The 27,262-nt window shown below is 48.3% G+C and overlaps 1 protein-coding gene across 2 annotated transcripts in view; it reads left to right on the forward strand.

Moving 5' to 3' along the window:
* Positions 1-27,262, forward strand: part of xmas (RRM_XMAS2 and SAC3_GANP domain-containing protein xmas) — a 580,140-nt gene that overhangs the window by 321,669 nt on the left and 231,209 nt on the right. For both annotated transcript variants that reach the window (XM_065450653.1, XM_065450654.1), the window contains one exon: positions 18,436-18,656. In XM_065450653.1, the coding sequence (XP_065306725.1) occupies positions 18,436-18,656 (221 nt within the window). The remainder of the gene's footprint in view (positions 1-18,435; positions 18,657-27,262) is intronic.

Below are 27,262 nucleotides of genomic sequence, written 5' to 3' on the forward strand. Positions count from 1 at the left end.
TGTTGGCAACTAGCTTCCTCCCTTACAACGCAAGAACAAGCCCTACAGAAATTTCGTCCTGAGGACAGGCGCCTCCACCATTAGTGGAGGCGCCCGTCTTTCCGACGCCCGTATTTCGCGACCTCGGCGACGCAGGCGCCGTCAGGCGCTTGTGTCGCAGAGGTCGCAAAACTGTGCACGTAGATCGGCTCAAGCCGTATCACGCGCCCTTCGTCCTCACGACGCCTTAGGCCTCCTGTGCGGCTGTTCTCAGCAAGGGGAAAAGTTGCAAGGAGGAAGAAGTGCGCCGTGCAGAGCTCCGCAGCCGGATCACCAATGCTACTCGAGTGGGGCTTGTGCTAGACGCTGTTCCTGGTGTGACTCGCCAAGCCTACGCTGTTGGGTCTTGTCCGTGTCCATCGTGCCGTCCACAGCCGTGTCGGACTTCTTTGCCATAAAGGGAAGGACTGCTTCTCATCGAGAACGAGGAATACGGGATCATTTACAGTATCTACTTGCAGTTAATCAGGCTAGCATAACTGCGAGAGAAATGTACATCAGTCTAACATGACAGCTTGAGAAAATGCCTCTGAGCAGCCGCACAACAGCGGTATATAAACACACAGTCCTCCCCCGGTACCCAGGTGACAGAAACGGCCGACCAGCCATCGTAAACAACCCGCCTCTCTGCGGGACGGCTTACACACACACACACTTCCGCACAGGTTCATGGTCCGGAGCCGACACCAGACGGACTTCGTAGACCTCGGGGCTTGTGTCAGGAAAGGTGCCTTTTATTCTCCGAGCTAACCCCCGCAACGCAGCCGGGTGCCCATTGTCTTGCGTCTTGGACGGCGCGTGGCAAGGAGCCTCGAACTACGTTCCCACGAGCACTCCCCCGCTCGCGGCAGACCAGGGCGGCGGTGGCGGGCTAAGTAACAATAGGTGTTCCGCCGATCGCATTCAGTCGCAACGGCAGCGAGGCTAGAGGTAACGGTGGCGTTCCAAGAAAGGTTGCCGCCGCTTTTGCAACTGGCTGGCAAAACTTGCACCTCAGCTGGGCCGTTCTTAACAGCGCCTCCATGGCCCGGAAAATCTCGACTGTCCAGCGCTGACAACCGCCGGGCAGGTAGAGAACGGCTGGTGGCCAGGGGGTGATGCCTTGGCTCGCAGCAACCACTTGTGCAATGATGTCACCGCCCCAAAACATCCAACAAGGACAGGGAACTGCAAAACGAACCCCACAACACGGCTCTGCGCCGAGAAGACGTACCTTGGCTCTCACTTTAGACCCGCTAGGCTTCAAAGAAAACATCAGTGCAGAAGCAAAAAATGCTGCATTTCGCTATGCCAATTTTTGAAGCAATATTGTGCTGACAAATTCAGCTATCATGGAGGGAGACCTGCTAAATGACAGGGGATCTTCTTGGCCTAACAAAATAACAATAATAACACTAAAATTTAGGCAGGACCCTTAAACGCAGAATTCAAATTAGCCTGCTCAAACCATCCGCATTGCTATGCAACTTTCCCTTCTTATATCTAACGAAGAAGTTGTACTCTTGGAGAGTAAGACTCCATCGGAGCAAGTGGCCATTTTTGTGTGACATTTGATTGAGCCACGTCAGAGAACAGTGGTCGGTTTGAAGATGAACTTCGCTCCGTACATGTAACACGACAACTTCTGGGCGGCCCCAACTAAACAAGCGCATGCCTTCTCTGAAGCGCTGTAGGCTTCCTCTCTTACATTTAGTTTACGGCTGGCATGGAGGATAGGATGCTCCTCGTTATCGTCACCGACCTGACTAAGTACCACGCTCATACTTCTATCGCTTGCGTCGCATTGAACTATGAATTCCTTTGCGTAGTATGGCGCGCGAAGCACAGGAAGAGAAACCAATAGCGTTTTCGAACTTTGGAAAGCGCTTTCTTTGTCTTTATCCCAGTCTACGCTACTCGGTGCTCCCTTTCGGAGGGCGTCCGTTAATGGACTTGCCACTTGCGAGTAATTGGGAATGTACTGTTGATAGTTCCCCAAAAGTCCCAAAAATGAACGAAGGTCTGTTTTCGTATGCGGCTGAGAAAATTCTCCAATTGCAGCTATTTTCAGCTCGGCCGGCCGTCTCGTGCCCTGGCCGACAACATGGCCCAGATAAGTAACCTGTGAACAACCAAATCTACACTTTTCCACTTTTGTCGATAAGCCAGCTTCTCTCAACCATGAGAACACCTGTTTGAGGTGCGATTGAAAAAATTGCTACATCATCAAGATATGGCAAGGCAAACTCCTGCAAGTCAGGACAATATCCATTAACTTAGAGAAGCTAAACGGTGCGTTCTTCAAGCCTGAAGCTGAGTTAGAGAGGGCGAAAAGTGCCTACAGGTGAGATGAATGCGGCATAGCAGCTGGCACTCTCTGAAAGAGGAACTTGCCAGTACCACTGCACGGGATCTATAGTTGAAATGTATTTAGCAGCGCTAACTCTTTCAATTCGTTCCTAAATGTTGGGTATCGGGTACAGCTGATCCCTAGTGATGGCATTTAACTTCCTGTAGACAACACACGGACGAGGGTTCTTGCTAGGGGCAAGGCAAACTCCTGCAAGTCAGGACAATATCCATTAACTTAGAGAAGCTAAACGGTGCGTTCTTCAAGCCTGAAGCTGAGTGCGAGAGGGCGAAAAGTGCCTACAGGTGAGATGAATGCGGCATAGCAGCTGGCACTCTCTGAAAGAGGAACTTGCCAGTACCACTGCACGGGATCTATAGTATTAGCGGTGACGTGTAGTCACTCTCAGCTGGCTCAATAACTCCCAACACTAGCATGCGCTGTATCTCTGCCTCCATAATTTCTGTCTTGGAGACACCCTGTAAGGCTTTGATCTTACGGGTTCGGTCAATGTCAGCTTTGTTTCATGCGTTATTAGTTCGGTTCTACCCGGCCGATTGCTGAATCTGTCGCGATATTCCCCTAACACCCCTTTTAGCTCATTTAGCTGCTCGGGTCTGAGAGCGTGCGAACCTATTGAATGTTTTACTACTTCTTCTAGGCCGATTTCGGAGTTGGAGGTCGCCCTGTACTCCTTAAACTTGGTACTAGTGCCATCCTGCTCTTTGATGGTATAGTTAACGACTCCCCTCCTCTCTACATACGGCTTCATCAAATTGCAGTGATGTATCCCCACCTCCTTCCTGCAACCAGGTATTTTCAGAGCATAGTTAGTATCTGAAAGTTTGTGGAACACTTTAACGGGCCCGTCCCAGTGAACTTCAAACTTGTTCTTTCTTGAAGGTTTGAGGATCATTACGTGATCTCCGGTGTTAAACGTACGAACCCTCGCATTCTTGTCGGAATAGAATTTGGCGTTCTTTTGAGCTACTCCCATGTTCTTTTCGACTAGTTCTTGGGTTGCGCTTAGGTGTTCCAGCAGATTTAGCACGTATTCTACCAATGTTGGACTCTCTCCTCTTTCCTCCGACATTTCTCTTAACATTTGTAGTGGAGAACGGAGTGTCCTCCCATACACTAGTTCTGCTGGCGAGAACCCTGTTGCTTCATGTGGAACCGTTCGCAAAGCAAATAAAGTTGTCGGCAGACAGTTCTTCCAGTCCTCCTTGTGCTCATAACAGAGCGGACCCCAAACTCGCTTAAGCACTGAATGCCACCTCTCTACACTGTTTGACTGAGGGTGATAGACGGAACTGTGTATTAACTTTACCCCGCACTTTTGCAAGAATGTGGAAGTCAGTGCGCTGGTGAGTACTGACCCTTGATCCACCTGAATTTCGGCAGGAAACCCAGCTCATGCAAACACTGTCAAAAGCCTGTCTACTACTTCGGTGGAGCGGAGCTCTTTCAGAGGGATTGCTTCTGGAAACTTGGTAGCCGCACACAGCATGGTAAACAAGTACCTGCAACCCGATTTTGCTTTTGGTAGAGGCCCTACCGTGTCTATCACAAGTCGTCTGAAAGGTTCTGTTATTAAGGGCACTACCTTTAGGGGAGCTTTCCATGTCTCTCCTGGTTTACCCGAGCGCTGGCAGGCGTCGCATGATCTTACAAAGTTTTCTACGTCTTTGAAACAGCCAGGCCAGTAGTATTCCATAAGCTATCTCTCCTTTGATTTGTTTATGCCTAGGTCGCCGGACCACCCATTTCCATGACAGAGACTCAAAAGGTCCTGCCTCTTCTTAGTAGGTACGACTAACTGATCCAAATTCCTACCCTTTCGATCTCTGTAGTGCGATTACAACAATCCTCCGCTCTCATGTATCGTCACGTCGTGCCTAGCAATGCCTTCTTTAGCTGTGTGGTTTAATTTAGCTAAGCTGCCATCATTCTTTTCCTCCGCTGCCAGTGACTCTCTGTCCACACGTAAGAGCTGATCAAAATTCTTTGAGGCCGATGATAATGACGACCTCGTCTCACTTGCGATTGCGTCAGCTTGCTTTTCCTGCAGGTGTGAACTTTGACACTCTAGTGATATGCTCTCATTGAGCTGGTCAGCTGGCCGGCTTTCCTCAACCGTTTTTTCGTCACTCGAGCCTAGCTCGGATTCGGTTATTGCAGTTATCTCCTTGCTACTTCTGCTGGAGCAGCTTGTGCATTTTCGGCCGAAAGTGACGGGATTTTAAGAGCTTGGCCTCGCGTCAATGCCTGTACTACGCCCTCTCCCAGTTTAAGCCCTTTTTCATGCAGTAACTGATTTGAACGATTAGAAAAAATGTAAGGGTACTGCAGTGACAAAAATTTGGAAACTGCAGCCTCGGTCACTAGCTCCCCGATTGGTCCACTGATTTTGACTTTGGCCATGGGCAGACACACGTTGTGTTCTTCTACAACCTGTTTGATCCATGCTGTTTGATCTGGTGAAGTCATCTACCGTCACGTAAGACAGATGGACAATGTCCATCGTGGCAGCACTGTCTCTTAGCACCCGGCATGGTTTGCCATTAACTTGTAGGTCGGGAAGATATGGGCTTAAAAGTTCCATATTCTCGTCTTTTTCGTCTACGTAGGAAAAAACTACGCTAGGCTTTCCGCAGTTCACAGCGATATGTTTGTGGCACTTATAGCAGCGGATCGGTCTAAAAGATTCAAATTGTCTTTTCTGCTCTTTTTGTACTGTTTTCGCATTAGTTTTCTCCTTGCGCTTTTCTGTGGGCTTTTCGTCCACAACTGCAGGCTCCGGTCGTCTAGTCTGCGAACCCTTTTTGAACGGAAATGGTTTCCACGGTCAATTTTGACCGTCCAAATTACCATCCTCGGTGTTCAGTTTTCTACATGTTGCGTACTCTTTGGCTAATTCAGCCACTATTTCCACAGTGTTTACATTCCCTCTGTCTTGCACCCACGGTTTCACAGCTTGGGGGATGCTTTCGTAAAACTGCTCCAGAGACATGCATTCAATAATCATGTCTCTGCTGTCGTACGCTTCCGCGCTTTTCAGCCACTCGACTAGGTTGGGCTTTAAGCCATATGCAAGGTCCGGATACCCCTCGTTATCTTTCTTGCCTGTGGTCCTAAACCTTTGCCGAAAAGCTTCGGCTGAAAGGTGGTATTTCTTCAGGAGACTAGCCTTAACTTTTGCATAATCTTATGCATCCTGTGCACTCAGTCTGGCGATTACTTCCGCCGCCTCACACGGCAACATAGACAGCAACCGCTGTGGCCATGTACTCGGACCGAAGTTCATCTTCTCGCGAGTCCTTTCAAAATTGCTTAGGTACAAGCCTTTGTCGGTCCCGACCTCAAATGGCTTTAACAGCCTGTCCATGCGGTATGATTCTGCCTCACTTGATCGTCCCAGAGCCCCTTCACTTCCTTGAGACAAGTCCAAATGATTGCTTTCAAGTTCAAGTTGCATTTTTCTTAACTCGCATTCCTCTCTCTCTCGGTCCCGTTCTTCTCTGTCCCGTTCTTCTCTTTTCTTCAAAATTTCCAACCCCGTTTCAATTTCTTCCTCACTTGCCTGTTCGGAAATTAGCTTCAGTAATTCCGATTTTAGCATTTCCTTGCGTATATCTAGGCCCAGTTCCTCACCAGCAATCAACAATTCGTCTCTCAGCAGTGTCCTTAACTCCATGATTGCTGCTTTACTGCCTTGGTCCTGCTCTCTAAATCTAGCTAGGAAAACACAACCTAGCTAACACTCAACAATCTAGCTTCCCTACAGTTCTAAACAGAACAACCACAAAATGAAGCCTAGAGAGTCAAAGCAAGAACCAAGCACTCAGTGCAGACACAGCACCATGTCGCAAAGTCCATCTCACCGCTGTCAGCCAGTTGTTAGGATTGGGGGCTCAATCCCATCGCTCGTGATCATTTGTCAAGATTGGAGTCGGGCGTGAATTAGAAGGTAGCTGGCGCATGCCGTCGTCCAACTTATCCACGCTGAGGACGTTGTTGAAGCTTCCGGAAGGACTGCTTCTCATCGAGAACGAGGAATATGAGTTCATTTACAGTATCTACATGCAGTTCATCAGTCTACCATGACTGCGAGAGAAAAGTAAATAAGTCTAACATGACTGCTTGAGAAAGTGCCTCTGTGCAGCCGCACAACAGCGGTTTATAAGCACACGGTCCTCCCCCGATACCCAGGTGACTGAAACGGCCGACCAGTCATCGTAAACAAGCCGCCTCTCCATGGGTACGGCTTACACATACACACTTTCGCACAGGTTCACGGTCCGGAGCGTAGAACTCGAGGCTTGTGTCAGGAAAGGTGCCTTTTATTCCCCCAAGCTGGCCCCCGCAGCGCGGCTGGGTGCCCATTGTCTTGCATCTTGGACGGTGCGTGGGAAGGAGCCTCTGAACTACGTTCCCACGGGCACTCCCCCGCTCGCGGCAGACCAGGGCGGCGGTGGTAGGTTCAGTAACAATAGGTGTTCCGCCGATCGCATTCAGTCGCAACGGCAACGAGGCTAGAGGTAACGGTGGCGTTCCAAGAAAGGTTGCCGCCACTTTGGCAACTGGCTGGCAAAACTTTCACCTCAGCTGGGCCATTCTTAACAGTGTGCGTGAACATTAGATTGAATTATGGCACGCAATATTAAAATATCCTGTGCTACTTAATACTTCAGAGCTCCACGTATAACGCACTTATTTGTCTTATGTGCATTTCTGTGGTGCTCCAATTTTCTCAGTGTTTTCCCTTCACAAGACGACGTGCAATTTCATATGGTATTCATGTACTCATGTGAAGCTATTTCTGTGTACAAGTGCTTCCTGCACAGTGGTGTTATGGTATTTATGGCGTTAGTAACCGATTTACGACCTTTTTATTTATTACACCCGACTTGCGTGCACTCTTCTGAAGATTCTGTTCAAGTGCTGTATTAGTACAAGGTGTGCCTTGTCTGCCAATGCTCGAGGGTGCAGCAGCAGACCCTGTCCAGCCTGGTAGGTGGCTTTTTGTCTGTACCCACCAAGTGTCTTTGATGCTGACGTAAAGTGATTGGTGATGATGAATCGCCTGTTATTCCAAAGTGGTCGTGGCGGGGTGTCTACCAACCGGGAAAACCAGGAAAACTGGGAATTCTCAGGGATTTTGAGTAGTCTGGAAAAACTCAGGGAATACTCAGGGAATTTGTGCCTCTATCAGGGAAAATTAGCTACAATTTTATTGAAAGGGTCGAAAGTCGCGGTAATGCTCGCTCGAGTAACAGACAGGAATTGTAATGAATCGTCTTTGACGCCCTGTGGTCGGCTGGAGGAGTTGCCAGTGTACAGTCAGCGACTGACTTTCCGGATTCCTCATAATTTGGACGGCTTCGTGGCACCACCATGTACTCGATGTATCAGAACGTCTGAAATTTCGGACGCAAGAACTCTTTGCCGTCCGATTTTCCGGAGGTTTTGCTGTGACCGCATGCCCGAAATGGCGTTAATCAAAGCCACCACGCTGCCATTTTGATTACCTCGCAGCCTCGAACCGGCGCTCTTGCACGCAGATTTGCTGGCAGCTGTAGCCACCGCTGCTGCAATGCTAGGCCTAGCTGCTTCGACATTCGCTATAGAGCTTCTTGCCATTTGGGGCCATATTTTTTATCGAAAGAATTCACTGCTGTCAGCAATGGTACAGACTCCGCTTTTGTGGTGCTCGCGATTGGCTTAGAAGCTTGGAAAGCGCGCTGTGTTGCATAATGCCGGTTCCCGAAAGTCAGCTTTCTGAACAGAGGCGAACTCTGTTCAGAAATCTTACTTGGTGAAGCATACTCAAAAGTATTGCAGTGAAGCATAACAAGCGTGGGAAGGGGCTATTGCCATGGAACACAGTATGTACTCCTTAATTATACACATGTGCACCCAGTTGTTCCTGTCACAGAATGAGCAGCGATATGTCTAATACGTGTACCGACATGCCTTCAGAGTGTTTTCGAATGTACCTGTGGCGGTTTGAGCCCTTAAGGGCACTAAATGACATGCCTTTATTTTTTCCAACTGGCCGATTTTTCGGACATTTTCGCGGCCCCTAGGGAGTTTGTTAAATCGGATGTGGACGGTGCAACTGACCATGAAGATGCTTCAAGCGGTCCATGAGGCGAACGAGTTGCGAAAGGAGGACAAGAACAGAAAGGACCTAGGCATTGAGGAATGAATGGGAAAGGAAGCGTGCTGTGGCTGTTTTGAAGGAGCTTGAACTCAAAAAACAAAGTGTTGGCTGATTCCGACATGCAGGTGTCCCTCATCCAAACCAAGATAAACTCTTTATAGCAGTGAAACACATCACTGCATGAGGCGTCGTGCGCGGGCTGAGGCTATGCCGGGACAGTTGAGGTTGATCTTACGAGCTGTTGTGGGAGAATCTCAATTGTGGCAAAGTTCGGGCCTCATTCCTCTGAGCTTGCTATCACTTGATAGAAATAGCTCATATTCAAAAATATTTGCTTCTTTATGCATCTCTTTTTTATTTGTATTTGAGAATGTCTGAATCGATTTGCAATTTTTTGAGAGACATTTTATTTGCTGTGCATTCCACTAACCCCTCCCATCATTATCTTCTTGAATAACATAAACAATACTGCGTAGTATTCAAATTGGATTAGGTCGTTTTTTTTTTCCTTATTTTTTTTTTTTCCATATGCTTACTAGAGAGCGACAGCATCGGGCGATATGGTTTCAGTCCGTCTTGACATAAAACATAGTTCTGCGTCACTCAGGGAATTTTGCAACGGCACTCAGGGAAAACCTGGAAAACTCAGGGAATTTGGCAATGTCAACTTGGTAGACACCCTGTATTGGATAAAGATGTGGGTTTCTGTTTTCGTTTAGAGTGTAGAACCCATGTTGCATACTCGAAGTTGAAACATCTCCTGATAAAAATATAACCGTCGAATGGCTCGAATGAGCAGCAGCCAGGGGATGTAGCCGGGGGGGGGGGGGGGGGGGGGTTATGGGGCTTTAGCCCCACCCCCGAAATATTTTCGGGCTGGGATGCACTGCCGTCCCAAACAACCCCAAGCCCCGGAAATCATTCTGGATTTTGTCTAGAATGTCTTGTTTTCGCGCTCAAAAAAAATTTCGGCACGCACATTGCTAACTCGGGCTGAATTTTGCGGCAACAACCATGCACTGGGAGTCATATAATGCAAGGAGCCTCATCCGAGCACAAAGTTTCAAGTGTTTCAAGGGCGTTTTGATGGCGAGAGAGCTCTTCGCGGCATCTTGCGGAGTCCGCAGAATCTACGAAGGGCATGGATTTCAATTCTGAAACTTTATGGGCATCAAGTACTCAAACTTTTGATGCGAAAGATGCATTGACGTTTCCAAAGCCATGCGTTAGATTTTGAATTCCGGAACTTTGTGGGTTTAATGTTCTTCGAAACATTTGACGGCAAAGGTGCATTGGTTTTCTAAAGTTGTACATTGCACCATACAACGAGACAAGCCAAATAAACGCACTATCAGAGAATTTGACAAAGCACGCATCGAGATCCGATAAAACGAAGCGTTGAGGTGGTTCATTTGGGTTGTAATGTCACTGAAAAGAATATCAAACATATTTGTCACCTGTGCCAAAGAGTCCATGTCAAGACACTAAAGCCAGCAAAGGTAACTACGTTCATATTTATTTTCCTACTTTGACTTTTATTCAGGAGGACACATTGAGCCTCTTCTATTTTCTTGTTTCGCTACCCGCGGGCTGCCAGAGCCAGCTTGCGTTTTTCACGTGTTGCCCAGAACATCCCTTTGCGCACTTGGGTGCGCGTTTGTTTTTCTCTGGCCGAGTGGATTTTCCTCTGGCAATGTTTTCGACGCTTTCTGGCTAGCCGACGAGAAAAAGAAACAATGGTCACTCGCCACCATCACTGTGAGGACTCGATGGATTACAACGCGTTCGCTTGAGCGCAGCCTCTTCGGAAAGTCCTGTCTCGCCGGTGCAGGATATCAAGCAGCATGCGTATGCTTATCAGTGGACCAAGCGTCTTAGGATTTCTTCGATATGTCTTCAGTAGCCACATTAAGAGGAAGCTTTAGCTCGGGTGCTCCTATCTAAATACATGTAAAAGGAGAACTGGTTTTTCTCTGCAACCACTGCACCAAACTTGATGAGGTTTGTTGCATCGATAATAAAAACTTAAAATCTAGTGACTGTTGGTTTCAAATTTTTTCTTTAGGTCATTCATTATCACTAAAAATTGGCAAGAATTGCAAATTTTCAAAAGCGAAACTATCAAGTTTACAATTCGGTAACTCGGCGATGAAAAATGATATCACAATTCTGTGAATCCCATCTCATAGCACATCTAAAGCGAAAAAAACTGATTTGTTGCACATGAATCTGAAAAAAAAATTTGTAATGTGTAAATACAGCTTTTTCTGAACCCTTGTACACAACGTAACAAATTCATGTAACATATAAATTGACATATACAAGTTGTGTACTTTGAATGATCTAATGAATGTCGTTTAAAGAACTGCGCTATCTGTTCTTGATGGAGAGCTATTAATATGTAAAATTTGTGCTTCAATTTTTTTTTTACTTTCAAATCTTTGAAAACTCTTTCAACAAAATGCAGGCCCTAACTCAAAATTACGCTTCCAACAGTCACTAGAATTTAGCTTTCTCTCTCAAATGCAGCAAATTTCATTAATATCGGTGCAATGGTTATCTCAGAAAAGCATTTTTGCGTTTTACTTGTATTTGAATAGGCCGCATTGGAGTTTGGGCTGAGGTAAAGCTTCCTCTTAAGTGCCCAAAGTAGGCATTCGATTGTGGCCAACGTACTTTCCTTCGAGTTTTTTTTATTTCAGAGCCCCCGCCTCATAAAAGAAAGAAGGACATTGTTACATCGCAGCGAATTGTCGCATGGGGAAAGTTTGATTTTGTTACTTATTCTTTCGCGGTAAGTAATGGGCCTTGGGATGCTTCAGTTGCCGAATACTCTTATTATTACTATAGCAAGCATATGGACACTACAGCGCATTCCTGCAGTTGCCCTCGCCCTCACGTTCCGCGTAAAGGCCAAGGGCGATCAAATCATGGACGCGCTCCGCATGCTGTATGTGCGAATGAAAGCATAGGGGACGGGGGTGGCATGGGTGAGCCGATGATGGTGGCTCAGTCTTGTGTGTGCAAGGGGCAAAAGTGGGGAGAAAGCGCGCTGTTAGATACGGGATCTCTTCCTGAGCCTCCTTTGAGTTCACCAGACCACATCGAATCGTGCCACAGCTAATTAAGGAGTGCAGAAGCACATCAGCCCCGTTCCCGAGGCGCGGCACGTGCAAACGAGTTGGCGTCCCCCACCTCGTGCACCGCAGGTGGAGCTATTCACTGCTTGACTCTTCCCGAAAGTGTAGTGGTAGCCTGGCACGGTTCCGGGTAACACAGGTCCCGAGCAAAGCTGCTTTGCAGCGCTGAAACGTCGCCCCCTTCCGCCTATTGTGACAGCGCTTGCAAGCCAGCAAGGCAATACCGCAGAGAGAAGTAAGCGCTCGGACAATTGGAGACCAAGGAGCGACCCTCTGTGTGGTTGTTACACAATCGCACGGGCACCTGCCATTGGTCGAAAATGACGACACCTGAGCGGGCTCACTGATTGGCCGAACGTGATGTGACTTTGAGACACCGAATGGCTTAAAAGCCAGCGACCGGGAGCAGCATGGGAGCATTCCTTCATTGATCTCTTTCGAGCTTCTTGCCACGGGCCGCAGCGTCCGAGTTGCTGCCGACCCGTAATGACTTTATGACTGTTAAATTCTTTGTACTCTCACTATAAATAATGTAAATAAACCTCTAGTTTTCATCTCAAAGTCCTCCTCAACCTCGGCCAATTCCAGCACCCAACGGCAAGGTCCAGAAATCTGGGTGACAGCAATCGGGATTGTCCTCCAGATCCAACAACTAGTTGACAGCGGTGGGATCACCCTCAAATCCCATTAACTGGTGGCAGCGCTACGGATGAACCTTCGTCCAAAGAGATCCAACAACTGGTGGCAGTGCTTCGGATGAACCTTCGTCGACAGAAATCCTGAGGAACCCGGAACAGCGAAAAAGAGCCTTCGTCCAAAAAGGAGTCCCAAGGAACTTGGAACAGCAAGGAAGAGAGAGCCTTCGTCCAAAGTAGTCCTGAGGAACCGGGAACAGTGGACCAACGAACCAGATGGCAGGGCGCTGCAACCGTCAGTGAGCGCGTGGTTTTTTTCCTTTTGATTCGCCACACTTCAAATATGATTATTTTGATAGTTCTAGGAGTCGGGACTTTGTTGCATATTGTGTGTTTGCACAAATTAATTGAGGAAAACAGTTCTAACCACCAGTCGGGGCAGCTGCCATGGACCTTAGAAGATTGATGAGGTTGGACTGGTTATTGGTGTGCGACGATTTGGGAATTGAGGCGGACGAATGGATGAAAAAGCCAGCTGTCATAAAGGCGATACAGGATAGTGGCAATGATGATGAAAGCATTGAGGTTGCTTAGGAGGTGGTACAAAAAACACGTAAGCGTGAGAGTCACGAACGTAAGCAAAAAGCACAAGAAAGAGAAGGCAGCATTGGAAAAACAGATACAATATTTTAAGCAGTTAAAGGCACAACGACAACGGCTGTCTCAAAATCATGTAGGTGGTACAGAGCAAAATAATGAGGAAGTATCTAGTGGATTTTCGCCAAACGCCAACAAGAAGAGTAGTACCTGTGAGATTAGCGGCACATTCATAGATGACCGGAAAGGGCTAGCAGTTAATGATGCCTTAGTGGCAGCAGAGGCCTTTAAAGGCCAGAGTGAGAGCGACGAGGTACTGTGCCAACAGAGGACTGTAGAAACAGCTAGGCCAGCTGCAAACAAATTGGCACAGTCACCGCGTCGCATGCGTGTGTGCGTCGCATGTTAAGGTAACGAGGTTGCTAGCGAGGTACAGAGTAGTGCTGACCCGACAGACGCGAGCACCCATGTCGAGATAACTGTTGAGTTGGATCTGCGTGCCGAAGTAAAGTGCCAGCTGGACGATGCAGTTGAGGGCAGTTCGCAGGATTGCGAGCTCCGTAGCTCAAGGGAAGACCACTGCATGGTTCAGGGATCCGTGCAGCTCTCCGCTAGTCTAGGTAGCCACGAGAGCGATGATTTAGTTAGGAATCATTCTGACTGTGCGGGTAAGAGGCCGATTCGGGCTGACGAGATGTGTACCGGCCAGCACGAGGCGCGAGAAGGCGACATGAGAGGGAATTCAAAGAGAAAGTGCCGCAGAAAGAAGCGCCGTAAGGATAGGAAAGCGGTAAATAAGGTAGCGCAGCCAAAGACGCTGACAGAGGCAAAAAGGCCGGGTTCGAGGAAAAGAAAGGTGCGGTCGTCGTTGACGATGTTGACACATCAAACACGTTCGAGCCACCAGTCAAAAATAGACTGTGAAGCATGTTCTGCACGGACGTGGACAAAGGGCACGGGGCAGTTATGTTCCTCGGCGTTCTATCGTTCTTTCCGGAGTGCAGCATGTAGCGCGAAGGAGCGCAAAGTGGCCAGACGAGATGAGGTGGTAGGGAATCGCGACGCGTACAGTCGAGTTAGTAATGACGGTGTGACGCCAAGACGCAAATTGGCCAGAAACTGTAACGTGTCGAAGGAGCTGATAGTGTGTCGGCCCTTTTGTTGTTCCTGGGTAGCCAGAATAGCTTTCGAACCGCAACCACCTCGAGTACGGCTACAAATATTGAGTCAGTCATAAGCGTTTGGAATGGGAGACCAAGAGAGCTTCCGTAGAAGTGAAGCGTTTCGTTTTGTTAATTATGAGCATTGGAAAATTTTCGCTATTTGAGACAGTTTCTTTCAGTATGTAAGGTATGAGCTTTGTTTATGTTTTGTTTGAGAAGCTCCAAAAGTTAAAAGACGCGTTTTATGTAAACATGTAGTTTTGCGAGGTGTTCATTAATGAGTAGATGGGCTTTCTTTCTTTTTTTGTGTGTGTGTGTGTGAGTAACCTGAAGTGTCAAGATTTTTGGTGAGAGGCCTATGGTAATGCGCATGTGTATTAGTTAACCTTCTTTTCTTTATAAGTGTTTTTTTTTTAATTTTCTAAGGTTAAGTGCATAGGTTTTCAGAAAGTGTCTAATTTGCACTGAGAAGAGCTCTTAGTTCCATTAGCGCATGTCCTGTGCGGATGGAAGGAAGCAGATTTTTTACTGGCTTGCTTGTATGTGTTGAGGGCAGCCGTATTCTGACTTCTCTAGTAAGCATGCGTGGAATGAATTATTAGGACATGCATTTTTTTAAAGGGTTCTGCGGAGTGCGTAAGTTAGGCAAATTAAGTTCTTGTTTAAGGTACGTGTTCTGTATGGACTAAAAGAAGAAACGTGAGTAAGCGTAATGGAAGGTTTGCCTATGATGCAAGTACGCGTTCTGAATAGAGACCACAAGGCTAGTGCGCTTGTGATTACGTACTTGTGAAGTTGGCCAGACTGTTCCGTGGCAACAGTACGTGAGATAAGTACGGCACTGCGATAGGTTGGAAACATGTTGTTCGTCTAGTTAGGCCACTTAAGGTATGTTCGGCTGTTTTCATTTGTTGTTTGCAATGACGACCCTTTGTTTTGCAACAATGTCACTCTGGCCTTGTCGGCATTCGGGGAGAAATGGATAGCAGTTTGGAAAAATGGTTGAAACTGCTTTGTCAAAATTGGGGAAATAAAAGATCAGGGTTCATTTTGACTCAGTAATAGCCTGGCAAGTCAGGGGTGAAGAGCCTGCGCTTACACGTGGTGCAGCGCTGTGTTGTTTTGTTTGTTTGACGTACGTTGTCCAGGGCCCAGGATACCAAAATTCATCAAACGAGGCTTGACACCAGTACCCTGCAGGTTCTTTCAGCGTTCCTCATGGCCAGCGAATTGATTTCACCGGCCATTCCGAACTGCCGGGGCGAGGAGGAGCTGTTAGATATGGGACCTTTTCCTGAGCCTCCTTCGAGTACACCAGACCACATCGAATCGCACCACAACTAATTAAGGAGCGCAGAAGCATATCTACCTCGTTCCCGAGGCGCGGCACGTACAAATGAGTTGGTGTCCTCCACCTCGTGCGCCGCAGGTGGAGCTATTCACTGCTTGACTCTTCCCGAAAGTGTAGCAGAAGCCTGGCACGGTTCCGGGTAACGCAGGTCCCGAGCAAAGCTGCTTTGCAGCACTGAAACGTCGCCCCCTTCCGCCTATTGTGACAGCGCTTGCAAGCCAGCAAGGCAATACCGCAGAGAGAAGTAAGCACTCGGACAATTGGAGCCCAAGGAGCGACCCTCTGTGTGGTTGTTACACAATCGCACGGGCACCTGTCATTGGCCGAAAATGGCGTCACCTGAGCGGGCTCGCCGATTGGCCGAACGTGATGTTACTTCGAGACACCGAAGGGCTTAAAAGCCTGAGACCGGGAGCAGCAAGGGAGCATTCCTTTATTGATCTCTTTCGAGCTTCTTGCCATGGACCACAGCGTCCGAGTTGCTGCTGGCCCGTAATGACTTTATGACTGTTAATTTCTTTGTACTCTCACTGTAAATAATGTAAAGAATGTAAATAAACCTCCAGTTTTCATCTCAAAGTCCTCAACCTCGGCCAACTCCCGCACCCAACGGCAAGGTCCAATATCTGGGGGACAGCAATTGGGATTGTCCTTTAGATCCAACAGCTGGTTGACAGCGGTGGGATCGTCTCCAAATGCTACAGCGCCGCCTTTCGTCGCGCACATCGGGGGGAGTGAATGAAGGGGGGGTGGGCCTTAGAATTCTGTTATCTGTGAATCTTGTGATTGCACAACATGTTTATTTTCCTTATTTAACGCATCATATACAGTGACTTTTTCTTAGACACATAGATTTATCGGAGACTTATATGTATTACTCAATATCTTGTTGCAAGGTTTTGTGTATACATGCAGTGAACTTTGTTTCCAGTGACACGCTTTTGCCTTTCACCAGCTGCATCTTCGCATTTGTATATTCTATTGTAGCTTTGCATTCCAAATGTGCTTGGGCGAGTGAAATGAAAGTGAGCTAACCCACCTCGCGCAATAATGATTCTGTTCATTATCTTCGAGACATGTGCGTAGCACACAGACTTCTACCATTTACAAAAGTGACATGCAGGTGTGAGGATAAATGTTCTTCAGTGCTCGCATACACTGGGTTGAAGATGGTTGCGTGACATAATGGACACTCCAACAGTTGAACAGCGGGGTGTCATGAGGATTTTCACAGCTGAAGGTGTTTCCCAAAAAAGAAATTAGTTGCCTTATGGCTGCCGTCTACGTTGAACATTGCATTTCATTGGCCACTGTGATTTGAAGCAAACGGTTCAGAGAATGACGTGACCTTGCAAAGACGATTCAAGACCGGGCCAAAGTCACCGTGCAATCACCCCCAACAAATTGCAAAGTCTCAGATCGGAAAGGTTGATGAGCTGATTAGAAAAGAACGGAGGATAAGCATAGATAAACTGCCAGAGCGTGTGAACATTAGTCACGGTTCGGTTCACGCTATAATTCACGAACGTAGATCGATTCACGAACGTAGAACGTTGTTGACCCTTGTGTGCGCAATGGATGCCAATATTATAGGAACCACTACCAGAAGACGGAGAGGTTCGGCACTGCCTTCGCTCATCTAATCCACTATCACAATGAGTGTGACGACTTCTTGTCTGCAATTGCAACCGTGGACGAATCACAGTGCCACTACTACGAGCCTGAAACACGACGGTGAAGCTTACAGTGGAAACATTCGTATTCACCATACACAAAGAAAGCAAACGCCGTCATTTCTGCCTGAAAGGTACTGACTATTTTTTTAAGATTGTCAGGGGCCATTACTGATTGAATTTGCCAATCCTGGAGAGATTATCAATCGTTTCCGATATTGTGAAACACCAGATCGGCTGCATGTCGCAATCAAGGACAAACGATGTGGAACATAGACAAATGGGGTCATCTTGCTCCGCAACAATGCCTGTCCGCACGTCACTGATGTGTTTAACACAAAACTGGCAACTTCAAGTGGAAAATGCTGCAACATCCGCCGTACAGCCCAGCCCTGTCGCCCTGCGACTCCCACATTTGGGAGCACATAAAAAACCAGCCCAAGGGAATCAGATTCGTGTCGGACGATGACGTGTAAGAGCCTTACCAACTTTCTGAAGCAACCACCTGAGAAGCTTTACGAGACGGGAATCACGCCACTCGTTGTTCAGTGGTAGAAATGTCTAAAAGCCCATGGAAACAATTTTTAAATAAAGTACTCTGTTTGTCATATATTCACGTCGGCTCACTTTCATTTGACTCGACCTCATATATTTTGCAGAATTTCTGCTTTTTATATGTGCTCTCTGTTGCAACTAAAATTTCGGTGCACTTACTCACAATACACGACCGGTGACAGCTGCTTCTGCTCAATACATTGGAACAAAGGACAGCATCATTGAGATTTTTCCCTGGCGGTTGAATATGTAAAAAATGTAAACAAGGTTCTTGAATGACAAATATTCATTAAAATATTTGTCCTCAGCTTGTTCATTTCATGGCCTTTACGTGTTTCATATCAGCGGCATGCATTGCTTTGCTAGTTTCTAGCTGATATAGTTGTAAAGGTCGTGTGACATTTTCTTTACTTATTAAGCAGACAAAAACATGGAACCATTGATATTAGTTATTTTGGGCACAGCTTTTGGGATATACAAGTATATTCGTTTATGAAAAAAAGCATATTTTACCTATCTTGCCTTCAAGAATTCGTTTGCAGCACCTTTGGCAATGGCAGTGCAGTTATTCATGTATTTGATCCCTCGACAAATTCTATAAGGGAGAGGCCGAGCTGTCGTGAGCCCCCCCCCCCCCCAAATGAAATTTCTGGCTACGCCACTGGCAGCAGCTTATTTCAGGGACTGTAACATGTTCCAGCAGATGCGCACTCTCGTGGGAGTGTGAGCAAATTTTGTCCTCGTTGGAACGACTCCAATGTCATGGCGTTGTTGGGGTTACCACCAGACGCAGGTGTGCTGATGAGTGCCCTGACAGAAGAGCTAGAGCGAGCCCCACTAGACCTGGACCAGCTGCTAAGGTACATCAGCACTGAACAGCATGAATTCCCATTCAAGTTGGTCGTGTGTCTTCCATCGGCCAACTGTGTGCATTCGTACAAGGCACAGCAGACCGTGTCCCGTGTGCGCTGCAAGCTGGGTTGTCTGCCTCAGCTGGAAGATGCCAAGGTGAGTAGGGGTCGACTCTTGATGGCCAAAATTAGTTTGCTTCAGCTCACAAAGGACCTGCATGCCAAGGTCACATCATGGCTACTCAGCAGGCTGTCCAGCCTCTGCCCTCTAGGGTGTTGCTCTCAATCTTAAATCCACATGCATGGGAGGAACCAAGGTGCAGGATGCATCACAAGGCTTTAGTGCATTTACTTTTGGGATTGTGGACAGTGCACCAAGCTCTGAATTGGCAGTTTGTGGTAAGCACAGAGTTCGAACAATGTGCATTAGGATGGTGGTCACACAGAGTCCTTATACAAGCACTGTTGCCTCTAAAACAGTAAAATGTGGCTGCTTAATGAAAATGCTTCGGTTATCTTACTGCAAGGGAAGTATTCTGTGACTATCACTTTTGGCAATTACTATCTCCTCAACCATCAGGCTGATTGGCTGTTTTAGCAAGACTGGAAAACAAATAGCGCCATCTGGTAGTTCCAGTCTTCGTCAATTTTACGTCAGTGTGTTGTTGGATGCTCCTGGCACATTTGGAGGAAATGAGTGCTCCTTTTCGTGGTCAATTGGTGGTGAAGCATAGTAGATACAAGAAAGATGGTAGCTTGTAGTATTTTTTGTTATGGCGGTTTGGACGTGGTTTTGCGCAGCAATATTTTAATTGGTGTGTTGTGTTGCCTTTTGTTAGTGGCAATTTTCGGTGAGGTGACCATGTCTTGAGGCAGCTGACAGCAGCACCATAAACAACGCATTGCTTGCATGGTTCCTCTACTGGAAGATGATGTCGCGTGGCAGTGCACGATAGCTGACACAGTGACGCAGGAACACAGTGTGTGCTTAATAATATCATCAAAAATGCATTTTGCAATTACATGAGTTGTAGCACACTTTAATTAATGAAATATTTCACACTTTCTTTTCATTTTATTTTACCTAAAGCAGCTGTAGTCAGCCCTAGTCGATGTGTAGAAGCCGTACTGCAGCCTATATGCTTGAAAACAACGTACGCGAGCCCAGCTACACTCGCACGGTGCGCTCTCCTGTGTTGTGAAGCATTCGAAAGCGCATGTTGGCAGTGCAATGATGACGTCACGGGTAAGGAGCCACTTGGATTTTTCTACGTGCCCATCACCGAGGCGATAATATTGATGAACGTGATGGTCACAGAAGACAGCCCCAGTACTAGGAGACTGACTATCTCAGTAACATCACACTCAAATGCACCGGTACTTGTAATTGACATAGGAAAACCGTTCTCGTCACTTGTACGACACGTATTCCAACAATGCCGACTGTCTGCGGAGAAGGGTGTCTGCCTCTGTTTGGGATTCCTTCCTCCATCATCTTTCTCTGTCGATTGCTAGTGGCATGAGACACTTGTAACATGCGAGGTTACTTCCTCTGTGGTGCTACTAGCCCTTGCTGTTTCTATATTACTGATGCTCATACTATCTGCATTGGAAAACTGGAGATCCTGTGAGAAACCACCTACTGAACCTTCTGTTGGATTTTGATTGCAGTGGGGTTACCAGCATTCCACAATGTCTTATGCTTTTTAGGAAGTTTTCCCAACACCTGAGCAGGGCTTGTGCTATGTGTAAATTGAAAACAGCTGCACTTTCACCTTGTGCTGCATGTGATGTTACTTCAGGCCATTCAGCCAAATACAGTAGACTTTCGTTAATTCGACTCCGGTTAACACAATATATGGGTTAACTCGGTACCGACCAAAGGTTTCGGTCGGCACCCATGCATTTCCGTGGGATCAAACTTTCATTATTTAATTTAAAAACTGTGTACAGGTATGCAAGCTTGTGGTCCAAAAGGCCTGTAGGAATGGGGTTACCAGTGCTACTTAAAGCTCCTCCTTTGCTCAATTCACTCTCCCACAGGCTGACACATGGCACATTTTTTCTGCCAGCGGGCACCGGACACCACTGAACTGTGCTTGTTGTTTCAGCCATTTGAAGCGTTATTGTGGAATTTATCTCCTAATGGCACTGGTAAGACTATGGTAATAAATTTCTGATAGGTCATGCTGATGAATACTTTTGAAAAAGACACCAAGATAAATTAGTGGAAGCACTCTACAATATGGCTATTGAGCAGTAGTTTAGCGCCTTGCTCTCCATGGCCGCGCCGCTTTGGCGTGGCCATGAGTATTTCATATTTTGGTGCGGCATTCATTTCATATCAGTGGCTTTAAAAAAACTTAGGAAATATAACCAAGAAGTTACCTGATGGTTTTTGCAGTAAATGCACTTTAATCGAGTGCACCGAAAGAACCTGGGCCAGTACCACTATGCAAGACGAATTCTGGGCTTGTGTGAAGAATCAATAAAAGAACCAATGCACATGCTTGAGCTTCACTTATGTAACTTCACAATAAACCAATAGCATGCAACATGTATATTTTACCCGAATTAAGGGGCCAAATGCAATGCGCATAGCTTTTTTCTGTGACAACTTGCGAATACAGCGTGCCAGTTAGGGGATTTTCTTCAAATCAAATCAAATCAAATCTTTATTCAGCATTCTTCCACGTATGAAAAAAAGAATGCTAGGACAAGAGCAAAGAAGCTGCTACAAGCAGCTTGACGAGGCCCTTGCCCCTGTTTGACTGGCAGCGAGAAGGTTTTACACTCATTGTAAATACATATTGTTTACATATATGTGTTGCATCTCGCAGAAAAAAAAACAAGACAAATGTATTCGCGTACAATAGAGTCCCACGTACAGGCCAACATGTCTGAAAACATATGCAGGAAAAGGAATGTATGACAAATGTATTCACGTACAATAGCATCCCACGTACAGGCCAACATGTCTGAAAACATAAAGGAAATGGAAGGAAAAAAAAAAAAACGCATTTCTGGTCCAATTTAGACCATTTTCACTCAGGTTGTACAGACAATAAAGGATCATACAAAGGTAATACGAAAACAAGTGACTGCAATATAACAGAAAACGTTTACATTACATTTTTCCCTTAGCCTTTTTCCCCTTTCTTTCTTTTTTTTTTTTAAGTTGAAGACCGTCGTTCGCCATTAAAAATTCTTTCCATTGTTTTCTAGTTATGGTCCTCGGGTCTATATGCCTCCTTTCAAGGATATTTAGCAGGAATGGTACACGATATTGTAACCTGTTAAAACCATTATTGGTTCGGGAAAATGGCAAATCCCATATTTCTCTTTGCCTTACGCTGTACGGCAGCTGCAATGATTTTTTGAGGCAGCTCATTCGAAGAAAATGCTCATTTGTGCGTCTTAAGCTGCTCTTGTATTTTAAGAACAGGTTAAATATGTATGCATGCTTGACAGAAAGGACATTAAGTGACTGAAACAAATCCCGCGTATGGGAATCGTATGGGGCATTTGCGATATGGCCAATAACTTTTTTCTGTATTACAAGTAATTTGTGAATGTTTGTTTGAGATGTTGTCCCCCAAACAAGGTTACAGTAGTTTATATGCGGGAGGAATAAGGCATTATATTGTTACGTAGGAAGACACCGACGAAAAGCTATTTACAAGTATATTTACAAGGCAATACGCCGCAGTTGACCAAGAGGCAACAGCCCGCGCTAGCTTCCAATCGTCGTCTTCGTCTTCTTCCTGCGCGGCTCTTCGTCAGTGGGAATACGACCCCGTAGCATTACCCCCGGCGGCAAAAGCGCCGTCCCGGAGCGACTAAAGGCTGGACTCGGAAGCAGTGTAGTAGCTCTTGAGCCTACTGACGTGCACGACATCACTGGACGCCAGAGTAGACGACGAGGTTGAGCTCACAGGAGCAATTTCATAAGTCACAGGCGTCACCTGGCGAAGCACGCGGTAGGGCCCTGTGTATCGCGAAAGGAGCTTTTCGGAAAGTCCAACGTGACGACAGGGCGACCACAGGAGCACGAGTGCACCAGGCGAAAACTGTACGTCACGGTGGCGGGCGTTGTACTGACGCTGCTGCGTGGTTTGCGAGTCCGTCAGTCGAGCACGGGCAAGCTGGCTTGCATGATCGGCGAGGGCGATGGCGTCGCGCGCATACTCGGTTGTTGAGGTCGCAGCAGGAGGAAGTACCGTGTCAAGGGGCAAGGTCGGTTCGCGACCGTAGAGTAGATAAAATGGAGAAAATCCGGCGGTGTCGTGCCGGGAAGAATTGTAAGCAAAGGTGACGTAAGGAAGGGCAACGTCCCAGTCGTGGTGGTCCTTCGAAACGTACTTGGACAACATATCGGTAAGGGTACGGTTTAAGCGCTCTGTCAGGCCATTGGTTTGAGGATGGTACGAGGTACTCAGCTTGTGTTGAATAGAGCAGGAACGCACAATGTCGGCGACAACTTTCGAGAGGAAGTTACGACCGCGGTCAGTAAGCAGCTGTCGCGGGGCTCCATGCACTAAGATAATGTCACGCAAGAGGAAGTCGGCGACGTCAGTGGCGCAACTGGTAGGTAGAGCCCGCGTGATAGCGTATCGGGTGGCGTAATCAGTTGCGACGGCTACCCATTTGTTCTCAGAGGATGACGTGGGAAAGGGACCGCGGAGGTCTAATCCAACACGAAAAAACGGTTCCACAGGGACGGCGATCGGCTGGAGATGACCGGAAGGTAGCACCTGAGGCGTTTTCCGACGCTGGCAGGGATCACAGGCAGCAACATAGCGTCGGACGGAGCGAGCAAGACCAGGCCAATAGAAGCGGCGGCGGACGCGGTCGTACGTGCGGGTTACGCCAAGATGTCCTGCAGTGGGTGCGTCATGCATCTGAAAGAGCACAGTCTGTCGTAGATGTTGTGGCACGACAAGAAGAAGATCAGGGCCGTCAGGGAGGAAGCTCCTTCGGTACAGAACGCCGCCCTGGAGGAGATATCGGCGAACGGATGCGTCGGTAGGTGCAGAGCGCAGACGCTCGATGAGTACTCGCAGCGATAGGTCTCGGTACTGCTCATCGGCGATGTTAGCGAAGGCAGACACAGAGAAAATGCCGTCGGCGGTACTACTGTCAGCGTCGTCAGGCTCGTCTACCGGGTAGCGAGACAGGCAGTCAGCGTCCTTGTGTAGTCGGCCAGATTTGTAGGTGACAGAGAACGAATATTCTTGGAGGCGTAAGGCCCAGCGACCAAGTCTTCCTGAAGGGTCTTTCAATGAGCATAACCAACACAGCGCGTGATGGTCTGTGATAACGGAAAAGGGTCGGCCATATAAGTATGGGCGGAACTTCGCAACCGCCCAAACTAGGGCCAGACACTCACACTCAGTGATGGAATAGTTGCGCTCTGCGGGCGAGAGGAGTCTGCTGGCGTAAGCGATAACACGGTCGTGGCCACGCTGGCGTTGTGCCAGTACTGCGCCAATTCCGTGACCGCTGGCATCAGTACAGACTTCGGTAGGCGCAGAAGGATCGAAGTGGGCCAGAACGGGAGGTGTTGTGAGAATGTCGATTAGATGAGAGAATGCAGACGCCTCGTTATCGCCCCACTGGAAAGGAGCGTCTTTTTTCAAAAGCTCGGTTAGTGGTCGTGCTATGGCCGCGAAATTTTGGACGAAACGGCGGAAGTACGAGCAAAGGCCGATGAAGCTGCGCACATCCTTGACACACTTCGGAACAGGGAAGTGCGTAACAGCATGGATCTTGCCTGGGTCCGGTTGCACTCCGTTCGCGTCAACGAGATGTCCAAGGACGGTAATCTGGCGACGGCCGAATTGGCACTTCGATGCGTTGAGTTGCAGACCGGCTCGCCGAAAAACGTCCAGGACTGCTGAGAGGCGCTCGAGGTGCGTAGCGAATGTTGGGGAGAATACTATAACGTTGTCTAAGTAGCACAGGCACGTGGACCATTTGAAACCGTGAAGAAGGGAGTCCATCATGCGTTCAAAAGTGGCAGGAGCGTTACATAGGCCGAACGGCATCACCTTGAATTGATAAAGACCGTCGGGTGTTACAAAGGCAGTCTTCTCGCGGTCGAGATCGTCCACGGCAATCTGCCAATAGCCAGAGCGAAGGTCAATAGAGGAGAAATAGCGAGCACCGTGGAGGCAGTCAAGGGCGTCATCAATCCGAGGTAGGGGATACATGTCCTTTTTGGTAACCCTGTTAAGGTGCCGATAATCTACGCAAAAGCGCCATGAGCCATCCTTCTTTTTTACCAGCACAACCGGTGACGCCCATGGACTACATGACGGTTCAATAATGTTCTTGGTAAGCATTTTGCGAACTTCGGTGTGAATCACTTGACGCTCAGCCGGTGATACTCGATACGGGCGGCGATGAATAGGAGGGGCATCTCCTGTATTAATGCGATGTTTAACAGCTGTTGTTTGGGCCAAAGGACGATCGTTGAAGTAAAAAATATCTTGGTAGGAAATGAGAACGCGGTAGAGCGCACGAGCGTGCTCGGACGGCATGTCGGGTGCAATCATTTTCTGTAAGTTGGCGATGGTACAAGTCGCCGACTGCGATGGTAGAGGAGGATCGGTTGAATTGTCGTCTATTGAAATCGATGCTACAGAGTGATCCTCGAATGAGCAAAGTTGGGCCAGAGACATCCCGCGTGGCAGCACTTGTGTCGTCAAGGCAAAATTGACCACTGGCAGGCAGACGCAATTCGCCGTAATAGATAAAATAGTATGAGGTAGTGTGATCCCGTGTGTAAGGAGGACGTCTTGCATAGGAGCCGCGATGTAGTGACCGTCGGGCACTGGCGGGGATGACACGAAGTCAACGTAAGTCAGTGCCGAAGGTGGCAAGCGAACGAAGTCGACGGAACTGAGGCGAGGAAGGTGTTCTTCAGCGGGATCCAGAACAGGCAGGTCGAGGCGGAGGGTACTGGCGGAGCAATCGATGAGAGCAGAATGTGCGGAGAGGAAGTCGAGGCCGAGGATGATGTCGTGGGGACAGTGAGCGATGACTGTGAATAGCACGGTAGTGGAGCGATCGGCGAAGGAGACGCGGGCGGCACACATACCAATTACGGGGGCTGTTCCGCCATCGGCGACACGGACAACAGGCGTCGTGGCGGGCGTGATTATTTTCCTCAGCCGGTTACGAAGATCCGCGCTCATTACCGACAAATGCGCACCAGTGTCTATGAGAGCTGATACAGGAACACCGTCGACTTGCACGTCAAGAAGGTTCAGATGGGTGGGCAACGTCAGGAGAGGATTTGGCGGCGTAGGGAGCAATGCAGCGTCACCTCGAGGCGCTGCATCGTCTAGTTTTCCGGCTGGGAGCGGCGTCCGAAGGGAGTCGGCGAATAGGAACGACGGGGCTGGGGAGAGCGAGATTGTCGTCGTTGGGGCGAAGGCGAACGAGAATAGGGTCGGTTCGGCGCAGGAGAATCGGCGGCGGCATTATCTGAGCGGGCAGCATAGGGACGAGAAAGGCCACCTGGGGGGCGAGAGTAGGCAGTAGTTGTAGACTGGTTCAGGGAACTCCAGCGACTGCGGCAGTGCCGAGAAATGTGCCCAATTCGATGGCAGTGAAAACAAATTGGCTTGTCGTCTGCAATGCGCCATTCAGAGGGGTTGCGGAAACGTGGAGGGTAAGAAGGTGCGGGACAGGGTGGAATCGAAGATGCCGGGTGGGGATCAGGGCGATGGGCCGAGCAGATGGTGTGAATACCCATGTTGGCGAACTCCTGGCGGACAACTGCCTGGATCAGGGAAACAGTGACTGCAGGTGCATTGGAGGGGCTGGAGTCGAACGCAGCCGGATAGGCGGCCTCGATCTCACGCCGGACAATCCTGGTAACATCGCCAGCGTTGTTGGGACGAGGAGCGTCGGCACAGGAAGATGTCGCTGGGGTGTTGGGCAGACGGGCAAACTGTTGGTCGATACGTCGGCTTTTAGCGAATTCCAGGCGGCGGCACTCTTTTATAACCGCATCCACCGTCGCGATGTTGTTAAACACGAGCAAGTTGAAGGCGTCATCGGCAATGCCTTTGAGGATGTGGGAGACCTTGTCGGACTCAGTCATGTGTGCGTCAACTTTGCGGCATAGAGCCAAGACGTCCTGAATGTACGTGACGTAGGGCTCCGTTGACGTCTGCACACGACCGGAAAGCGCCTTCTGCGCGGCAAGTTGGTGACCGTAGGGGTTGCCGAACAAGTCTCGAAGCTTTTGCTTAAGCGAATCCCAACTGGTCAGCTCATCTTCGTGCGTCCGATACCAAACTCGAGGTGTGCCACCGAGGTAAAAGACGACGTTGGCGAGCATGATAGTTGGGTCCCACCGGTTATTGCGGCTGACGTGTTCGTAAAGGCTGATCCAGTCCTCGACGTCTTCCCCATCTTTTGCCGAGAATACGCCAGGATCACGGGGAGCGGAGAGGGTGATGTAGGTCGTCGAAGTGGCAGCAGGTGTCGGAGCCGGTGGAGTCGGGTTGGCGTCGCCGGGAGCCATGAAGGTAGGCTCGACGGACCGTCCACTGCGAAGCTCCGTGACGAGGTACAGGGAACGTCCACCTCCACCAAATATGTTACGTAGGAAGACACCGACGAAAAGCTATTTACAAGTATATTTACAAGGCAATACGCCGCAGTTGACCAAGAGGCAACAGCCCGCGCTAGCTTCCAATCGTCGTCTTCGTCTTCTTCCTGCGCGGCTCTTCGTCAGTGGGAATACGA

The sequence above is a fragment of the Dermacentor albipictus genome, chromosome 5 (genome assembly GCF_038994185.2).
Source record: "Dermacentor albipictus isolate Rhodes 1998 colony chromosome 5, USDA_Dalb.pri_finalv2, whole genome shotgun sequence".
NCBI classification, from domain to species: Eukaryota; Metazoa; Arthropoda; class Arachnida; order Ixodida; family Ixodidae; genus Dermacentor; species Dermacentor albipictus.